The 17387-nt window shown below is 39.0% G+C and overlaps 1 protein-coding gene across 13 annotated transcripts in view; it reads right to left on the bottom strand.

Moving 5' to 3' along the window:
• Positions 1 to 17387, bottom strand: part of LOC129360475 (rap guanine nucleotide exchange factor 2-like) — a 96286-nt gene that overhangs the window by 20415 nt on the left and 58484 nt on the right. For 8 of the 13 annotated variants that reach the window (XM_055030736.1, XM_055030730.1, XM_055030734.1 and 5 more), the window contains 2 exons: positions 16733 to 16750; positions 2633 to 2764 (listed from right to left, as the gene is read on the bottom strand). The exons of 1 other annotated variant lie outside the window; for it this stretch is intronic. In XM_055030736.1, coding sequence (XP_054886711.1) covers positions 2633 to 2764; positions 16733 to 16750 — 150 coding nt within the window. Of the gene's footprint in view, positions 1 to 2632; positions 2765 to 10418; positions 10839 to 16732; positions 16751 to 17387 lie in introns of those variants that run through there. 4 more of the 13 variants (XM_055030735.1, XM_055030733.1, XM_055030741.1 and 1 more) reach the window with 3 other exon arrangements.

Here is a 17387-nt window from a genome sequence, read left to right on the forward strand (position 1 = left end):
AGCTCCCATCAATAACCTGCTCCCAGTTTGCTCAGCAGCTCTCATCACAGCATCAAACTAATAAACGCGAAGCAGCATGCTTATCTGTTTACAACTCGAGAACCTTAGAAAAGCAACCAAATGGAGTAGCAGCAAAAGGATTAGCATCACCTATGTGACATCATACACATGTTGGAGGAAGATGTTAGAATTTTCTGCTATTGCTCATATAATGACAAAAACGTAAGTTGTCAGAATTTTGAAGGAAAGAGCAAATTAAACGAAACAATTGATAGTTCCTTTTTGCATTTTTACATCATTAGGAAATGACCACAGCAGTTAGACTGAATCCCTTTTTCTATGGTTAACCAGTCACTTTATGCAGGTAGTGGGTACAACATTTCACTGAGTAAGTGGGAAGGGAGTCTTCCAGGAAGCTCATACAACACTATGAACTTTTAGATGTCATCTAAAAAAAATGCCAGCATTTGTGATGTATGCAGTCTACTAAATATGCAGCAGTCACATACAGCTTTCTTTTCTAGGCTTGTTAAAAATATATAAAGCTAAATGTAAATACATCAAAAAATCAAAACAAAGTGGACACAATAGTGGCCTTCGCTTCAACTAGATTTTACTATATTCGCTTTATTTGCTATGGAGAATAATTGGAAATGACACCAATTATAAAGATACATGTTTTTAATATTCTGATAGTAAAATATTTTGAAATGGGTTAGGGCTATACAATTAGAAGTTTAATATCTAAGAACAATACAACCTAGACTATACAGTTCTTATGTCATTGAAAACACATTAATTGGAAAAATATTTAAATTCATGAGTTGATTAGCCTGAATAACCTCATCAGCTTCTCATTTCTGAGGGTTTTTACTTCCCCTCTTGGCATCTAATTTAGAAGAGGATAAAAACTCCACTGAGAACTGAGACATTTACATTTATCTACACAGCATACATTACTTTCAAAGGTTGTTCCGAAAGAACAAATATAGAGAACCAAATGTGCCCTAAAGTAAAATAAATCTAATGCACAAGTATTTAGTTTTTTAGTACAATATTGCCAATACAGTTTAGTTGCACAAGATCAAGAAAATATTTAAATGCCAGACTGTGGCTGAAAACTGTTGATGTGATTATATTGGACATATTTTGAGATATTAAACATTAAAGATACGCCACTGGTGTGGCCAGTTAAGAGTCCATCCAACAGGCCCAAGACAGCTTTAATAGGCTATAATACAGTCTCTCTCTCTCTCTCTCTCTCTCTCTCTCTCTCTCTCTCTCTCTCTCTCTCTCTCTCTCTCTCTCTCTCTCTCTCTCTATATATATATATATATATATAAAACCTCACATCATTTGCTACCGAAACAGCAAAGGTCAAGGATGACCTTTGGTGTTTCGGTGGCAAACAGCAAAGGTCTGAAAACTGAAACAGGATTCAGTTTTGGACTTATAAAAAGCGTGCTAAATGGGCTATTAAACAGTTGTCTATTTAATAATCATAGGTCATTATTTAATTTTTTTTATAATTTCCAACAAAGCTGCACGTATGGGGAAAACAGATCAATCAAGAGTTCAGCAGAGATTAATCAAACATAGAAGGTAAAACAAAGGAAGAAACTCAACTGAAGTGTTAAAAGTTTACAGGACGAAGACAACAGCAGAGGACAGTGTTTGTGACTGTGACAGAGGAAAACCCAGATCCTGTCTCAGAGCTGTGAGCAGATGGCACTGAGACCCGGATCAGACCAGACTACAGACAGTAAAGCCTGTTTAACCTGCTGCAGTCATCTACAACAAGGCCTGGCATCCACTCACAGAATCCTGTGATATGATGAAAACATTCAGCTGCAACCCAACAACCAGAACCAGAACAGAACCAGCAAGAGGTCAGGGATAAACAAAGAGAATGTGACTGAATGTGGGAAGTCACAGGGATACAAAACAAACAGGAACGCAGCAGGTCCGATGGGGCGGCTGTGTGCTGCTAAGAGGATTAGCTTCAGGTTTTGGGGGAAGTCTATAGTCATGACATTTGGCAGATGTGTGTCTCTCTAAGCTGGATATTTAGTTCACCACTATTTTGCTGAAATTTATTAGGCTTCATGTACCATCTGAACATGAGGAAAAGGTAAATCACTAAAAGGTTAGTGAAAGATTTTAGGCATTTATATCATAAGAGTTGCCAACTCTGCAGGACTTGTGTGCTTCTGGCTTTAAAGTGATGAAAAGGCAGAGATGGAGGCAGGCAGGATGTGGGCTGGACCACCTGCTTGGCAGCATCCAACCTATCTGCTCGCCACCTGCAGAGCAGCGCCGCTCCGCTGTCAGAGTCCTGTAGCCGCTCCACCAGCAAAACCTTTGAATTACGCTGGAAAAATGTTCTGCTTAAAAAGATTATGGAGACTTCACACAGGGATGGATGTCAGCTCGCCACAAGGACATTTTCCAACTTCAGCTCGATTCTGATTACATTTATGCTCGTATTTAAGGTTCGTTTCATCCATCTCAAATGTTATTTTACGCAATTCCTCAGAGAAAAGTGTGATAGTTCAGACCGAGACATTCGTGGTGTGACTCTACACTACCTGGGCCTGGCTGGGGGTCCAGGGCCGGTGAGCGGAGGCCTTACCTGGTAAATGTCTGACAGGCTGCTGCTTCCAGAGTCACTGGTGATACTACATCCTGAGTGGCTGGACGAGACGTGGGTCACCTGTGGGTGTAAGCCGTCGGCCAGGTGCAGTCTGCTGAAGTCTGCAGGGAGCTGCGCACACACACATACATACACACAACATACACACACATGGTCAGTGTCAGTCAGCCCAGCAGCCACCTCTGGTCGAGCGCTAACACACATGGTGACTGCCACGAACTTGGCTCCAGTGTGTGGGGACGTGAAAGATGAAATTGATGGTTTTATGCTGGGTTTCTATAAGTTTCATGAGGTTTAATTAGATACAAAAATAAATTATGGAACATAATTTAAAATTACTGATGACTTGTGTTTCAGCTCTGGTCTTCTAAAGCTGGGCTCCATAACTTTTACAACTTTTAATCTGTTTTCACATCTGATAGACCGGTAGATTGGGTTTGATTGAGAACAAAACTGCAACATTTGTTATAACATTAGCTGCTGTGGTTTTCTTTCACACAGCACTGTGTTAAACAAAATAAATGCTTTGAGCAACCTGTTCCCCTCCTCACCTGAAGAGGCACTGCACCAAGAACCACTAAAGGAAATGACACAAAAACCTCTAAAAAAAAAGATACTGAGTGCAACTTCCTTCTCCACAAATGCAAACAAAATGGAGACTCTGATGTGTTTAGTCAGAAGTTAATCAAACCCGCTGCAACACAGACCGCTACAGAAGATTCTCCCTTTCCAAAACTATCAGCATCTACAGCAAGTCTTTGAAAAAAACTATACACGTAACAAAATTTGACTTCCCTTTGGGATTATTTAAGTCATTTTGAATTAAATAGTTTTAAGACCTATAAAGTAAATCTGGACATATAAGACTTTTGGTTTAAAACTGGGACAATTTCGTTAAAGATTTATGTACTTGAAAGACCCTAAGAAAACGTTGTCATTCCAACCTTTAATTGTAAAAAATAACAGCCAAAAACCCCCAAAAAACTCGGTAATAATCTTTTAGATGTAATTACGCAACATCAACAGAACAAAACTTCTAAAATCTGAGATTCTGAAAAAGTTCTTGTTTCTATACAATGTGGTATTATAACACAGTAAACGCCAAAAAGGGATATACTTTAAAACTTTAACATAAAAATAATTGTGCCTGCCAGATTTTGCCTCAAGTCATCAATTTAAGAGTTTACTAAAACTCTTATTATGTAAAACTAAAAGAGGAACAAATCTGACAAAATAAACTCTCCAGGGGCTCAGACTCTGAACAAAATAGCTATTATAGTGTCAAAAATCCAATCTGAAAATAATTGGGTATTTTTATTAAAATGGTGCTCAAATGCAGAAAAAAAAATATTTTTATGATAGAAGAAAATTCTCTAATTAATGCTTCACAAGCTGAATAAACTAAACAAACACAAAACAGTAATGGGGGAAACCCCTCTGAGTAATTGATGCTGCATAAAGTAGCAGCTGTAATTAAAAATAGTGCAAATGGGCCAACCCACTTCTCTATGGAGATGAATCTGAAATTTAAAATACATCAGAAACAACAAATACACTTACAACCTCCAGAAATGCAACTGCTTCATGATTTTCTTCCATTTTAATTTAGCTGGGTTATTAAACAACAGCAAAACTAATTCTGGTTATCAAAAGCAGCCTAGTATTTTTTAAATAAATCCATCATATCTGATTAGTCAAGTGGGGGAGAGAAGAAACTGGTCCATGGTGTCTGTATTATGTGAATATTTTATATTCCATATGTTTTATTTACCAAACATTTATTTATTTAATACTTGGAAGTGGGATCATTTTCTCTGAGCCCTTTTCAACCTAACTTTTGGCTGTGGCAGATCATTAATTTTAGATTTAAATCCCCCAAAACTCAAATCGGTCTGCTTTAATGAACCAACTTTACTCATCAAGAGGCTGGAAAGTTGGAACCAGATGTAAACATCTGGAGAAGATTTGATTTAGTCTCCTCCAAGCTGTTTGAGTTTAAAGTTTGAATTTCTTTTTCATTTGTTTAAATCTTTCCCTAAACATAAAAACAGGCTAATTTTCCATACCAGCTGTTTAAAATGGGTAAGGCTAATGAAATGAAAAGAAAAACATTGAGTTGAGTTTCTGATTGCAGGTCTTTAATTATGGCTTCATTATGGGGTTTTTGGATGTTGGCGAATCAGTTTTTCACACACTGGAGGCTGGTTTTGCTTAAGTCTGCCAACAAAGTGACAAAGAAACTGAAGATCTTGGAAGAGTCGTTGAACAGAGCTGTTTCAGAAAGCAATTTATTTCTGAGCTGCTGTGAGGGGAAAATGTGGAAAAATTAGACGTATCAATTCACAAAGTGCCTTTCTGTGTCAGCGACAAGAGACTGGGAGCCAGACAGTGGAGTTCTCGCAGCACTGAGGTGTGATGTGATTACAGTGTGTCAAAGATTTCCATCACGTTTAATTATCTGGCTGGCTGCACTAACCAAAATGGTCGACCGGAGGACCCAGTCAGTCGCTAACCCCCTCAGGCTGCGGTTGGTGGACGGCCATGTGAAAGCCTCCACATTAATACCACTGGCTGGGCAACGCTGATGATTCTACTGTTGTCTCTCCATAAATAAGCCAATAATCTCATCACATCACAGTTTTTTACAGAGTAATACAAAATACTCAAGTTTAGACCTGACAGGAAATTCACGCTGGAATCTATGAGATAACACTTCATGTTATTTAAAGTTAAATGACATTTAGATTTCTGAACAGATAGTCTTCAAGCTGTTTTAGGGACCTAATGATTAACCTGCAACTATGTATTAATTATGCCATTTATGTATTATGTTGGAATAAACAAAATATCTTTTTATTTTGCATGTTTGCTTTATGCTTATGCTTTTTCACAAAAGGTTGAACTGTTACAATATTTCACATTTTATATTGAAACATTTTTATTGTATATGCAAGTTACTGAGTGGACAAATGGAGTTTTTATTTACATATGATCCTCGAACCTGGAAGTGATCAGCCTATTAGCCATTCCTGTGGAGTCCCTCAGGGTTGTGCTGCAGGCACAATCATGATCCTGCTATCCTTCTTAGTCATTTTCTGAGGAAATGACTTGCATGGAAGAAATCCAGCTGTACCACAGTGTAAACAGCTCAGCATGACATAAATCATTAAACCCACTGTGTTGTCTGTCAGATATTAAGAAATGGCTAACTGAGAGTTTGGTTTGTTCAAAATGGAGATTTTGAACAAACAAAGAATGATAGAAATTTTGCCCCTGGTAAAACAAGTAGTATATGCACATGGAGACCTTTTCCTTTTTTATGAATAAGGGCAACAGCATTTTAACAACTACACTTCTTGCTTTCTGACCAGATGTAGCCAATAAATTTTACCAAAAAGCATGCCTTGCTGCAGCCAAATCTACAGGCAAGCACTTTAATAGATATATAGAGTGACAAATCTTATCATCAATGATAATAGACTAAATTCTTCCAAGCAAAGAACATAGAATACTCCAAAAAAATGTGCATACTGTATGCCTTTCTATTAAGGCAAACATTCACATTGCCTACACAAATCTGACTACGGCACTTTATCCGTTTGATTAAAAAACTGCATCCTTTGTTTTTATTGAGCAAGTTTGTTCATGTTTTCTGTTAGTACACATCCACATGTAACTTTTGGTCGATTGTGGTCCATGTGACACAAAGTTTGCAGATCATCGTGTTAAAGAGTTTCACATAAGTGACAGATGCATGTGAGGAACAAAGTGAGAGCAGGGGAGGCGGATAAAGCAAACGGATAATAAACAAGTAATCCTTTCTCTCCACTCATTTAGGTCATCCGTCTGTCGGTCAATAAGCCAACGTCCATTCAGTCTTTGAGCATGTGGTGCTGGTTGACCTCTCCGGCCCCTTGGAATGCAGGAGACTGGGTCAAACTGGATGCCAGTGAAACAATGACATGCTCATTAGGCTTATCCAATAAGTATACAGCCATGAGGCCCAACATCTACTCTTTGTTGTGAGCTCTGATTGATTGAAAAATCCATACTTTAATTCTGCAGTTTAAACATGTTAACGATATAATAAACATGAACTACATCATGAATTTGTCATCTGAGCTGTTTCTCTGCTCCGTTGTGCTTTAAATTCAACACTCTCTTGAAAACAAATGAGCTCCGCAGGACCACGGGCTGAAAATACGTCCAATCAGGCGTCACGGGGGGATTAGGCATCGCTCTAAAGCTTGAGCCACAACTCTCAGTTCTGCTTACATGTGAGCAGATGTGGTGCTCCTTAAATTACATTACAGACCTAATGACCTACATTGCTGGGTAGAAATACTGGCTGCCTCTCAATCTCTTTACTGCTTGCATGCAGTCAGTGAATCTATCCTGCTACCCTCCATCATTCCATCAAAAGGGAAAATAAAACTTCTTAAACAGAGATTTAGACCTAGAAGACATTTTAATGGTGATTTTATTCCTGCAGCTGGTTTAAATTAAGGCGACACTATGTCATTCAAGTCATTTGAATGTGCTGTTAGATTTTATTAAAACACTACACTAGCTAATAAATGGCAACTGAGAGCACATTCAGATTCTCTCACCAAGGCAGCAGCTTCTCGCTTTCCTGAGCCTTTGGGATCAGGAGATTAAAATCCTGTTGGCAGGGCGTCTGATTAAATGGGTCTGATACGCTCTCTGGGCTTTTCCTTCACTTTCTACATCTCCATCGGTCAGGCCCACACAAAGCGAGTCACGCTATTTATCATGAAGAAAATACTTTTTACTCCACAATGATTAAACATGCTACAAGTTGTAAAACTTTGGCCAAGTGGAATTACTGGATCGACAGTGTCAGTCGTGTCCTTGAGCAAGAAGATTCTTCCCCCGGTTTGCCTGCTGAACCCAGTGATGCCGATTAAATTTCAGCCAAACACTTTTGTTAGTCTTTCCCAGGGCAGCTATGGCTACAACGTAGCTCATTATCAGATTTGAGAAAACTCTGTATTTTTGTGTGTGAGCGTGTATATGAAAAAAAAAAAAAGAGAGATTTCCCACACATTGTAGTCTGCCACAAATAATGGGCCAAAATACCCACAAACCTGCTTTGACATGATTTCCAATTGACAGTGTTTAAATTAACCTTCTGGTGCGATGTTTAAATCCCAACATGAAGTCGTGGTACAATTGAACCAATCGGTTCGCTGACGTTTTAGCTTTGCTCTACACTGCCCCATATGGCTTTGGCATGTTTGAAACAACACTCAAGTGTGGATTTGTCCATGTGGATGAAACAGATATGTACACAATATGTTTTTAAATGATTTATGAAAACATTTGTTTTTATAAAGAATTGACTATGTGTGTATAAGCCCTGAATGGGTCCTTGAATTTGATAACGCTCTCCACAATTTACAACAGATTAACATAGATTAGAGGGGTGACAGGAATTGTAAACTTGACACACAATCTAAAAATCTAATCTTTTTCCGATTACAGAATGCACCATCATAACCACTAATAGGTTGTGCTGACAAAACTCTTCAGTTCTGTCACTGAGGTGCTTATTAGAGTTACTAAAGCAAATTGCTCTCTTTTTCCCATTTGAAGAGTCTGAATTTAGAATAAAAAGGCAATCTCTAATTGCTTACTTTAATCTTGTTGGATGTTACTGGTGGATGTTACAACCGGTAACATCAATTGCTAAAGAAAGTTGAAATTGTCTAAACTGTGGTGATTTTGTTTTTGTTCCGAAATTGTGTCCAACTGCAAAGCTGTGTGACACCAGCTGCTCTTTCGATCACAGACATTAACTCTGATACTGACAAGTACAGACATTGAATAGGGAATGATTTAATAACAACCTAATAAAACCTAATAAATCAGAGTTTGGCCTCAAGCAGAACGTTGGAAAACCCTGTCCTTTATTTTGTGAAATATATTTTCAACAAAATGAAGTGAGTAATTTAATGACTTTTTTTTCAGAAAGTTGAAATAGGAAGAAGGAAATGGGTAATACTAACATCAGCAGTTTAAAGCTTTGTGTAACTGGTGCAAAACATAATATATAATATAAATAATTTTAGTTAAAATAAATAAGCGGATACTGACAAAATCAACATGATCAGAATCAACACTTTTAGCAGAAATGTGTTTTTTTATGTATTGCATTTGAAAAAAATGACATCACTAAAAACTAAAGGATGCTAAAAAAAAAAAAGAAAAATCAACAGTAACTTAATTGTGATGGTTTTCCCACTGTTGCAGTAAAAAGCTACACTAGAAATGGAAATCACAGGTGTTAATGGGTAAGATAAGGAGCCATGGCATTACTGTCATGGCAGCAAATGCTGATGGGAAAAACATTATGATGCCATTACTGTAATAGGATCTGTTAGCCCATTGGGGGGGTATCCTGCTGAGATAAATTGTTGTTTACAAAAGCCCTCATTTGTGTGCAAATACCATATAGACAAAAAGTCAGAAAAAAAAGAATGACTATTTTAGTTTTTTTTTTATCTTTTGTTGGGATTGTTGTTCACTTTTTGGTCAAATCTGAAACTAAAATAAGATATAAATGGTATATTAATAATTAAAAATTTATTAGAAAGCAAGTTTCCACATTTCCAGACCATTATGATTACAGACATTTTAGCACACAAGAAAAAAAAAGTTATTTATACAAAGATTTTTATACATTGGCAACAGTTTTAAAAATTCATACTGAGCATTATATCATGCAAAGCATGTCAGAAGCTTTGGTATCCTGCAGGCCTCCCTGAGGGGAACAGCGAAAACTGTGAGAAAAGCGGCTGAGATAACTCATCAGCAGTGACACATTTACAGCAATTACAGGAATATTAAGGTGATTTTTCCCCCCCTCCACAGCATATGTGCTCTGCAAACCAGGCACCGTCCATCAAAAAGATGTACAGCCTGCTGTTTGCATGTGCTTGAGTGCGTGTCTGCGTGTGGTCGCGGGGTGAGTGATGCCAGCGGCACTGACAGTCGATCAATCCGTTTACTGTTCAAGTGCAGATGGTGTCAGGCCTCTCAGAGTGTCTGCTGGAGCTGCAGGTTGCTTTCAGCACCATGGACAGCGCCACCAGCAAAGGAGCGGTGGATCAAACAATTTCAGCCGGTAAAAAAATACAAAAAAGGATTTACTTATGGATTTCTGATCCTTCTTATCAGTGTTTTTAAATGGAAACTGAATGTAAACGTCCACTGTGATTTTCCTCCAATGTAAAACAGTGTTTATTGTCATGGCTACTTCTAGAGGATTCACATCCAACTACTGACACCTTCGTGCAAAACGAGGGCAGAGGCGTCGTTCTTTAAACAGCCAGAGCTCCCATCTAACAGCATTTAAATCGCAGATATTCCTCTAAGCACAACCTTCATGTCACTGATGATGCTAATAAAAACAAATTATATTTATTTATTTTAGATAATATATAAATCATTGCGTGCAGCTAGTGTTATTAAGCATCTGTGAGTGTGTTTGCACGCGTCATTGACAGCACATGGCGGCCGTTTCTAGTACAACACACTGACACACATCTGAGACTCAACGGGGGCAACGATCAGCCTCTGATCGCGTCCTTGGTCTGCCCTGCCTTCATTCATCCTGCACAGACTCAATAGAAGTCCGATGCACGTCCATTACAGGGCCGGTAATCATATCTACAGGGTCATAAATGATGAGGGGAGAGGAAAAAAAAAAGAAAAAGAGGATGCACATCGATAGGCTACTTACCGGGGTTTTATCTTGCTGGCTCGGGACTCCATTGCTGTCTGATGGTGCTAATGGTTTCATAATGAAAAAATGTTCACCGGGCTAACGTCTAACATCCCAGACCTGATTTCCCCTCATCTTCAACAACCCGACCCCCCTTCTCCCTCAGCTGTACCGTCTCTGCTTGATAGTTTTGGGAGTATCCGCTGTTCTTGGCCCGATCCGGCTCTCCAAAGCAGCGACACCTCCTGCGTTTATTCCAGCTGGATTATAAAAACCACACAGAGGAAGATGGATACGAATTATAAAAAAAGATTCTTTTTTTTATCCAAGTGATTAACAGCCTGCTTCATTTTGACTGTCACATCTCCAGTCAGGGAGCAGCAGTGCGCCGATAAGAAAGCAGAAAAAATGGGAAAAAAAGATGACAAAAATGGCTGACAACACTTTCACTCACGTTTGCTCCCTCCGCCTTCCTCTCTCTCTTCCTCCTCTCCTTCCCTCTCCCTCGTACGGAAAGTGAAGCGGCGCGCACGCACGTAGAAACGCCTTTTGTGCACCATTAGATTGTTTCAAGCCTGAAACGCCTGCAGCCTCCAGCAAGGTACCCAGTGGTTTGTTTGGAGCGGCGTGTGTGGATGTGTGTCAGGGGTGGAGGGGGAGGAGGAGAAGGGGGTAAGAACCTCCTCCCAGTCTGACAGTGATGCTGCTGGAGCGCTCTTCTGGCAAATTCAGAGACGGAAATAAGAGAAGGGAGGATGAGAGATGGAGAACAATCTGATGCGGAGATCAAAAGGTAGATGGATAGATTGATGAGTGATGGGAGATAAGAAGGCATGGTGTGTTGAAGGGGGGCAGCAGCTGAACAATGCAATCATTGCACTCTTTTTAGCACAAGGCAGCCGCTGGATTCGGTTGGCATAGCAACGGACTGCAGGAAAGCCATTTCCTGGGCGGGGAAGTTATAGCACTTCCTCCTCAGAGAAGCAGCGAAGAGGAGATGGAGGTCCAGCTGTAGTTGCCACTCAGTGGAGATAGCCATGGCAACTAGGCGACTACGAGCCCCCGCACCCACAGAGCCAACCATCCAGCAAACCCCCTACACCCCCACACACACTTCAAACACACACACACCCTCCAGTGCCTTTAGTTGCTGTGGCGACGGAGCCAGCGAGATATGCCGAAATGGAGGGAGGGGAGAAGAGAGCATAAAAGAGACGGTGAAAGTGGCAGCAGAGCGAGCCTCTTCACCTCCACTCAGCTGGACCTCAACGAGCCGCAGCATCACCAGGAGATGCTAACTATTCACTCTGTGGCACAAACTGGGAAAAACACAAATCCACTCAAGATACAAAATAATCTTTTTTTTTTTTTAATTCAACTTGCTTCAGTTGCATCAAGTTACGATACATTTAAAAAACCCAACCTTTGATTTGACAAGAACTAAATGCAACTAATTACAGTTATTAAGGTATGGCGTGAACAAATTATTTCATGTGGTTCTTATGTTTCCATAGTTCTCTGAACTATGGAAAAATAAGGAGTGCATTGGTGATAAAAAAAAAAAAAAAAAAATCCCAAATCATAATGTTCAAGAACCATAAACCCCATAATTTTAAGAGACAGATTAGACTGATGTGCTAAAAAGTTTAACAATTGTAAGGCTTATGAATGTAGATTTGCAGAAATAATGAATGGAAGTGTCAAACATGACAAATTGTGAAAGAGCTTCAGTTCATGACAAAACAAGCAGAAATCAAGACTGGCTGCAGCAGAGGAGACAAAAAAACATGAAAACTGTACATGTAATATTTACTTATTATTTAGTATGTGATTAACAGATCTTTTTACTCCAGTTCCATCTTTCTTTGTTTTTTTGGTGTTTTAGCTCATAAATTGCTTCAAATTATCTTTGGGGGAGTTTTACAAAAATAATCTACCATCAGAATCTGAATTATTGCAAAGGACGCTGCCATGGGAAATGTTCAGTATCCAAATATACACAATTAACTGGGAAATGGGAAAATCAATAACAATAATTCCGAATGGCAGCTGCGCATACCTGCTCCATACAAGAAAAAAATTATTCAATCGTACATGCCTTAAATCTCTAATGCAAAACTTCCAAAAAGAATGAATGCACAATCAAGAACACAAAAATCTAATAAGCAATATATTATGGGACTCATATTTGTTGCGAATGGAGTTTTCCAGGCACAGTCCTTAGACTGTGCCTGGAAAGTGGAGTACTACTAGCTGGTTCTGGAGCAGCTCCAGTCAAAGCAGCAGGGGAGGCGAGTGGGAGGCGCCATGGGGTGAGAGAAGCCTGGAGACCCAGGATGACATCACCTTTCCTGCCCCAGCCATGATGTAATGTTTCAAAACAAGCACAAAAAAAAGCTCAGGTGGTTTGCAGAGCAGCCCAGTCATTAATGTCTCCAACAATTGCCCCCGGCGGTGGGGGTGAAGAGGACAGAGGACGTCATTACATCACCGCAGCAACCAGACTACGCCTTGGGAATATCAGAAACTCCTGCCCAGCCCCCCATCATTCTGAAGCTTTCCAGCAACAAACCAATTAATCAGGCTTTTATTGACTAATAAACAAAATTTAAAGGAAAGTCAGGCACATTAAAAAACACACCCCCTCAGAATAACATTAAAGCTCTCATGTTCAAATGCACAGTGTGCTAAATGCAAGAGGTGGAGGTGGGGGGGCGGCCTCATGTGTCACTGTAAACATACTGCAAAGTGGGTGTGATAAGCAAGGCCATGCATGGTGCTTTACTTGCTGATGCGTAGCATTGGAGCCATAAAAACCTCATTACATCTCCAGAAAATAAACACATGAACTCACAGCGATGAGATTCCAGCTTTAAATCGAAGGTAGATTTATAGTCATATATTCAAAACAGCACAAGGGGCCCAAATTTTACTTCTAGACAGATCCAGATTACATCAAAATAGTAAACAGGCATAACAAACATTTTATTACATTACTGTTATACAGAACCTTAAAGCGCAACAAAAATTTACATCTTGGAATCCAAGAATAAAATAGACACTAGACTGTGATATTAGGCTCTGTACAAAGACTTAGTAGAAATGTCTTTTTGGGTTTTTGTTTTTTAGCTAAAGAAACTTGGAAAAGAGTTTATGTTTTTCAGGTTTGTCACATTACAGCCAAAAACTTCTCTTTTTATTTGGAGGTAAAGAGACTTCAACAAAAATAGAGCACAATTGCAATATGTTAGGAAAAGGAAACTATTTTAATCATTTTTACTAAAACTCCTAAAGTGTGTCGTTCATTTTGTTATAGATCCCCAATTCAATAATTGCTAAATCAATTAAGATCAGTCAGATTGTGAAGAGCATGTCGGGAAAATATTTTTTTTTTACTTTTGACACAGATTCATTTTGGATTTAAATATGAACTTTGACTAGGTCTTAGTTTTAATGATGCTGGTTGTTCTTCCAACCAGAAATAGAATGGCTGCATTAAACCACATGGTTACGTGACCCGTTATTGAAACTGGTTGCACTTGATACTATTTCGGGGTTTCGGATTAAACAAGGGACGAATACATCTGCACACCACCATTTTCAGGTTTTTATCTGAATACATTGTATCATTAACAACTTAAGTATGCAAAACGTTGTGTGGTTTGAATCTTTCTGCAATGTCTATAAGAAGCTGTAAGGAGTCAGAAAATCCAACCACACATCAATAAACAGCCGGTTAAAAGTTCTTTGATCAAACATGAACGTTTTGCTCCTCTGATCCTCTGAAAGACCTGCAGCATCCATAGAAGATCAGCGTCTCAGGCTTTGATTTATTGATCCATTCCTAAACGCATTCAGTGAATTTGTTTGGAAGTCAACAGAAAGCCACGTGCAGCAAGGACATTAATCAGTGACGTGTCCCATTACAAAAGCCCTAAGTGGCATTGTGAGAGCAGGAACAATGATCTAATAAAGAGACTCCATTTTCATAGCTGCTGTAGCTCATGGGATTACTTCATTTTTCAAGCTGTTGTCACCTGCACGGTGCTCTGGAAATAATTTGATAGAGACACGGGCTGCCAGACTCGCCTAAAAGATTACAGTTGTAGGTTCATCGGGGCAAAACATCTGTTGTAGTGGAGCGCCTGCTGGAAGCACCATAAATCTGGGAGGAACATGAACTACAGTGCTTTCAAGAGAATGAGCAGCACACCGAGAGCAGAAGTAGTTCATCAGTAACCTGAGGTTTCCGGATCAAGTCAGATAGTAACTGAAAGGTTACGACCTGGAAGTCTTTACTTCTTCAGGTTCAACAGCTTCATTCTTGGGATGAACATGATGTTCAACTTTAATCTCAAACTGCATCAAGAAAGGGAGGAGATTCTCAAATTCAAAAAGGCTATCAATGCAGTGGTTATAAAAATAACCTAACCAACTGATCAATATGGTTAAAAACTATGTTTTTCATGTAACTAAATTAATATTAGCAGTTATTTGGACTGATAATCAAATATTACACCTGCTAAAATTAGCAGTAGTTTTCAACAACTTATATTTGCCGTTTGTCTCTTTATGTTGTAACATGATTACGACAACCTGATATTAGCAAGATTATTAGCTGAGCTGTCTGCTCAGGCAGCAGTTGAAAGAATCTCAATACATCTAAAAAATAATAGAAACATCTTTTTAGTTTCACAATGAATGTTTTTCAATTTTTATTTTATTAAACATATTTTAAGATATCTACTCAAAGGTGTAGGGAAGACTGCCATATTAGTCTGTAGTGTCTGATCAAGCAAATTAGTTCAACCGTAACCTGATCAAACAATCCTATTATGAGCTTAAAGCACAGATTTTCATCATGTTTCAAAGACACAAATGAGGGAAACTGTGGGATTGTTGCCATGCAGGCTTATTACCATTCAAATAGATGTTCTCCATCTATCATGCTCCAAACACTCGGTCTCTAAAAGGACCTGGCAACCTAAGCTTTCTCTATACCACAGGTTGAAAACTGAAGCCCAGCCAATAAATTAGCAGCTCTTTTCCTTCGCCTACAAAAGCCTCTATTTCAGCTGAACTATTGAGCCAAAAATATCTGCTCCACTTTAATTCAACGCTTAATGTTTGATATTAGACTATTAATAACAACAAACAGTGCTGTTGCCTTTGCGGTGTAGGCTGAAGAAAAGAGGCATGGGTGTTTAAATCAAGGAAACAAAGAATACTTCAAATAAAAACTGCATAGTCTACCCACACACTGCTTACAATAAAAGTATGAAAAACTCCTTTTACTGTACCCACTTCTGTTCATTTAAAAATGAAAGCTGAAACATGTAAACGAGAATGAATTATGCACTGCAATAGCATTACATTTAAAAAATCATGATGTTTTATGAAAGTTCAACAAGATCGTTGAGAAACCAAGCAGTCACAGATGCAGGATGGGGAATAAATGAACAATAAACTTGTTCTGCTTTGATCACTGCCTTTCCTACACAATTTCCATGCGAGAGTGAGGCTTCTGTAACTCTGCGCAGCTGAGGCAGAGCAGGCAGTCACAAAGGACAGCTCTAAAAATAGGAGCACGGCTTTTCTGCAGCCGAGAGTGGCGGGTTTGTTCTCTCTGCATTTACCAGCAGGTACGAGCGATCAGCGCTTTGAGCTCTGATCTCTTCCACCTCTCCCGCTTAATCCTTTTCCGCCCGGTTACTGCAGCACCCTAATGAAAGACTGAAAAAGCTGAAAAAGATCTATTGGTGTAAAAGCATTCTATATGCAGCAGAATTATTAAAACTGAAATCTTCTATCTGTCACAACAACCAGAGTAGAGATAATGATAATCCAAAGAGCCCAAAGATAACCTTCAGAGAAAAAACATGCACCTCATCATCTCAATTTTTACCATTATCACACTTTACAGCCCTATAAGTTGTATAAGAATGATAGTCATCATCCCCTGTCATTACTTGAGAACTGGATGTGGCAGTGTTTTTTATTTATTTATTTGTTTTATTTTTTAAGTAAAATCGAGATAAAATGGATAGCAGCAGCAGAATGGTGTCTTTTATCAGTCCTTCTTATTAACAATTCAATTCATATTGTTGTTGACGTGATGGTAATAGAATTGGAGAGTGGAGCATAGCTTCCCTTTCCATCATTATCAGCGCCCGCGCCTGCAAATGGAAGGTGTTTATTGAGGAAGTCTGCTAGCAGCTACAGATAGGATGAATGGGGAATCAGACGCAGATAAGCCTACCAAACACGTGCAGCTGGAAAACAAAAGACGCACAATGAAAACAACAGACAAACACTGCTAATGGATACGGTACCTTCGGTTTATTGCATTCCTGGAAGCCGAGTTAGGGGGCGAGCCGTGAAAGGAAGCAGAAGAGAGGAGAGTTATCAAATACGATACTTTTCAGCTGAGGGTGTGAAAAACTGGAGGAGTAAACCTTGCTGACATGTTAAAAATAAATCATACACCTGGTTTTATCTTTTTCTGTCTCTAGATTAGCATATGAACTGTGAAACCTTTGCAGTGAGAACATCTAAGTTATGAAGAAAACAGCAGAAAAAAGTTGTGAAAGCCAAGTTTCAATTAAATACATCACAGAATGCACTTTTTACCGACAGTTTTAATGATCACTGCAGCACTTTTGACATCAGTGTTGTGGTTAAATAAAAGAACAAAAGCTGTGTAGTCAACCCCTGTTTATCTGAGGATTTTTTTTACACAAGTATAAAATATTTGAAAGAAACTTCAGCTTGGGAAGCTGAAATACAATGCTGGGTGCTGAGTAGCAATAAGGAAGAATGTAGACATTAACCTCTACATTGATGAGAAGGTTTTTGCTGCAGATAAAGCTTGATTTTTGGGACGGTTCTGGGCAGCTAACAGAGTGAAGCTTTTCTCGTTATGTTTAAGTCAAATTAGCATTGAATTTGACGGTTCCTGAAGCTATATGATTATTAGCACAGCAAGAG

The sequence above is a fragment of the Poeciliopsis prolifica genome, unplaced genomic scaffold (assembly GCF_027474105.1).
Source record: "Poeciliopsis prolifica strain line A6 unplaced genomic scaffold, Auburn_PproV2 SCAFFOLD006, whole genome shotgun sequence".
Taxonomy (NCBI): domain Eukaryota; kingdom Metazoa; phylum Chordata; class Actinopteri; order Cyprinodontiformes; family Poeciliidae; genus Poeciliopsis; species Poeciliopsis prolifica.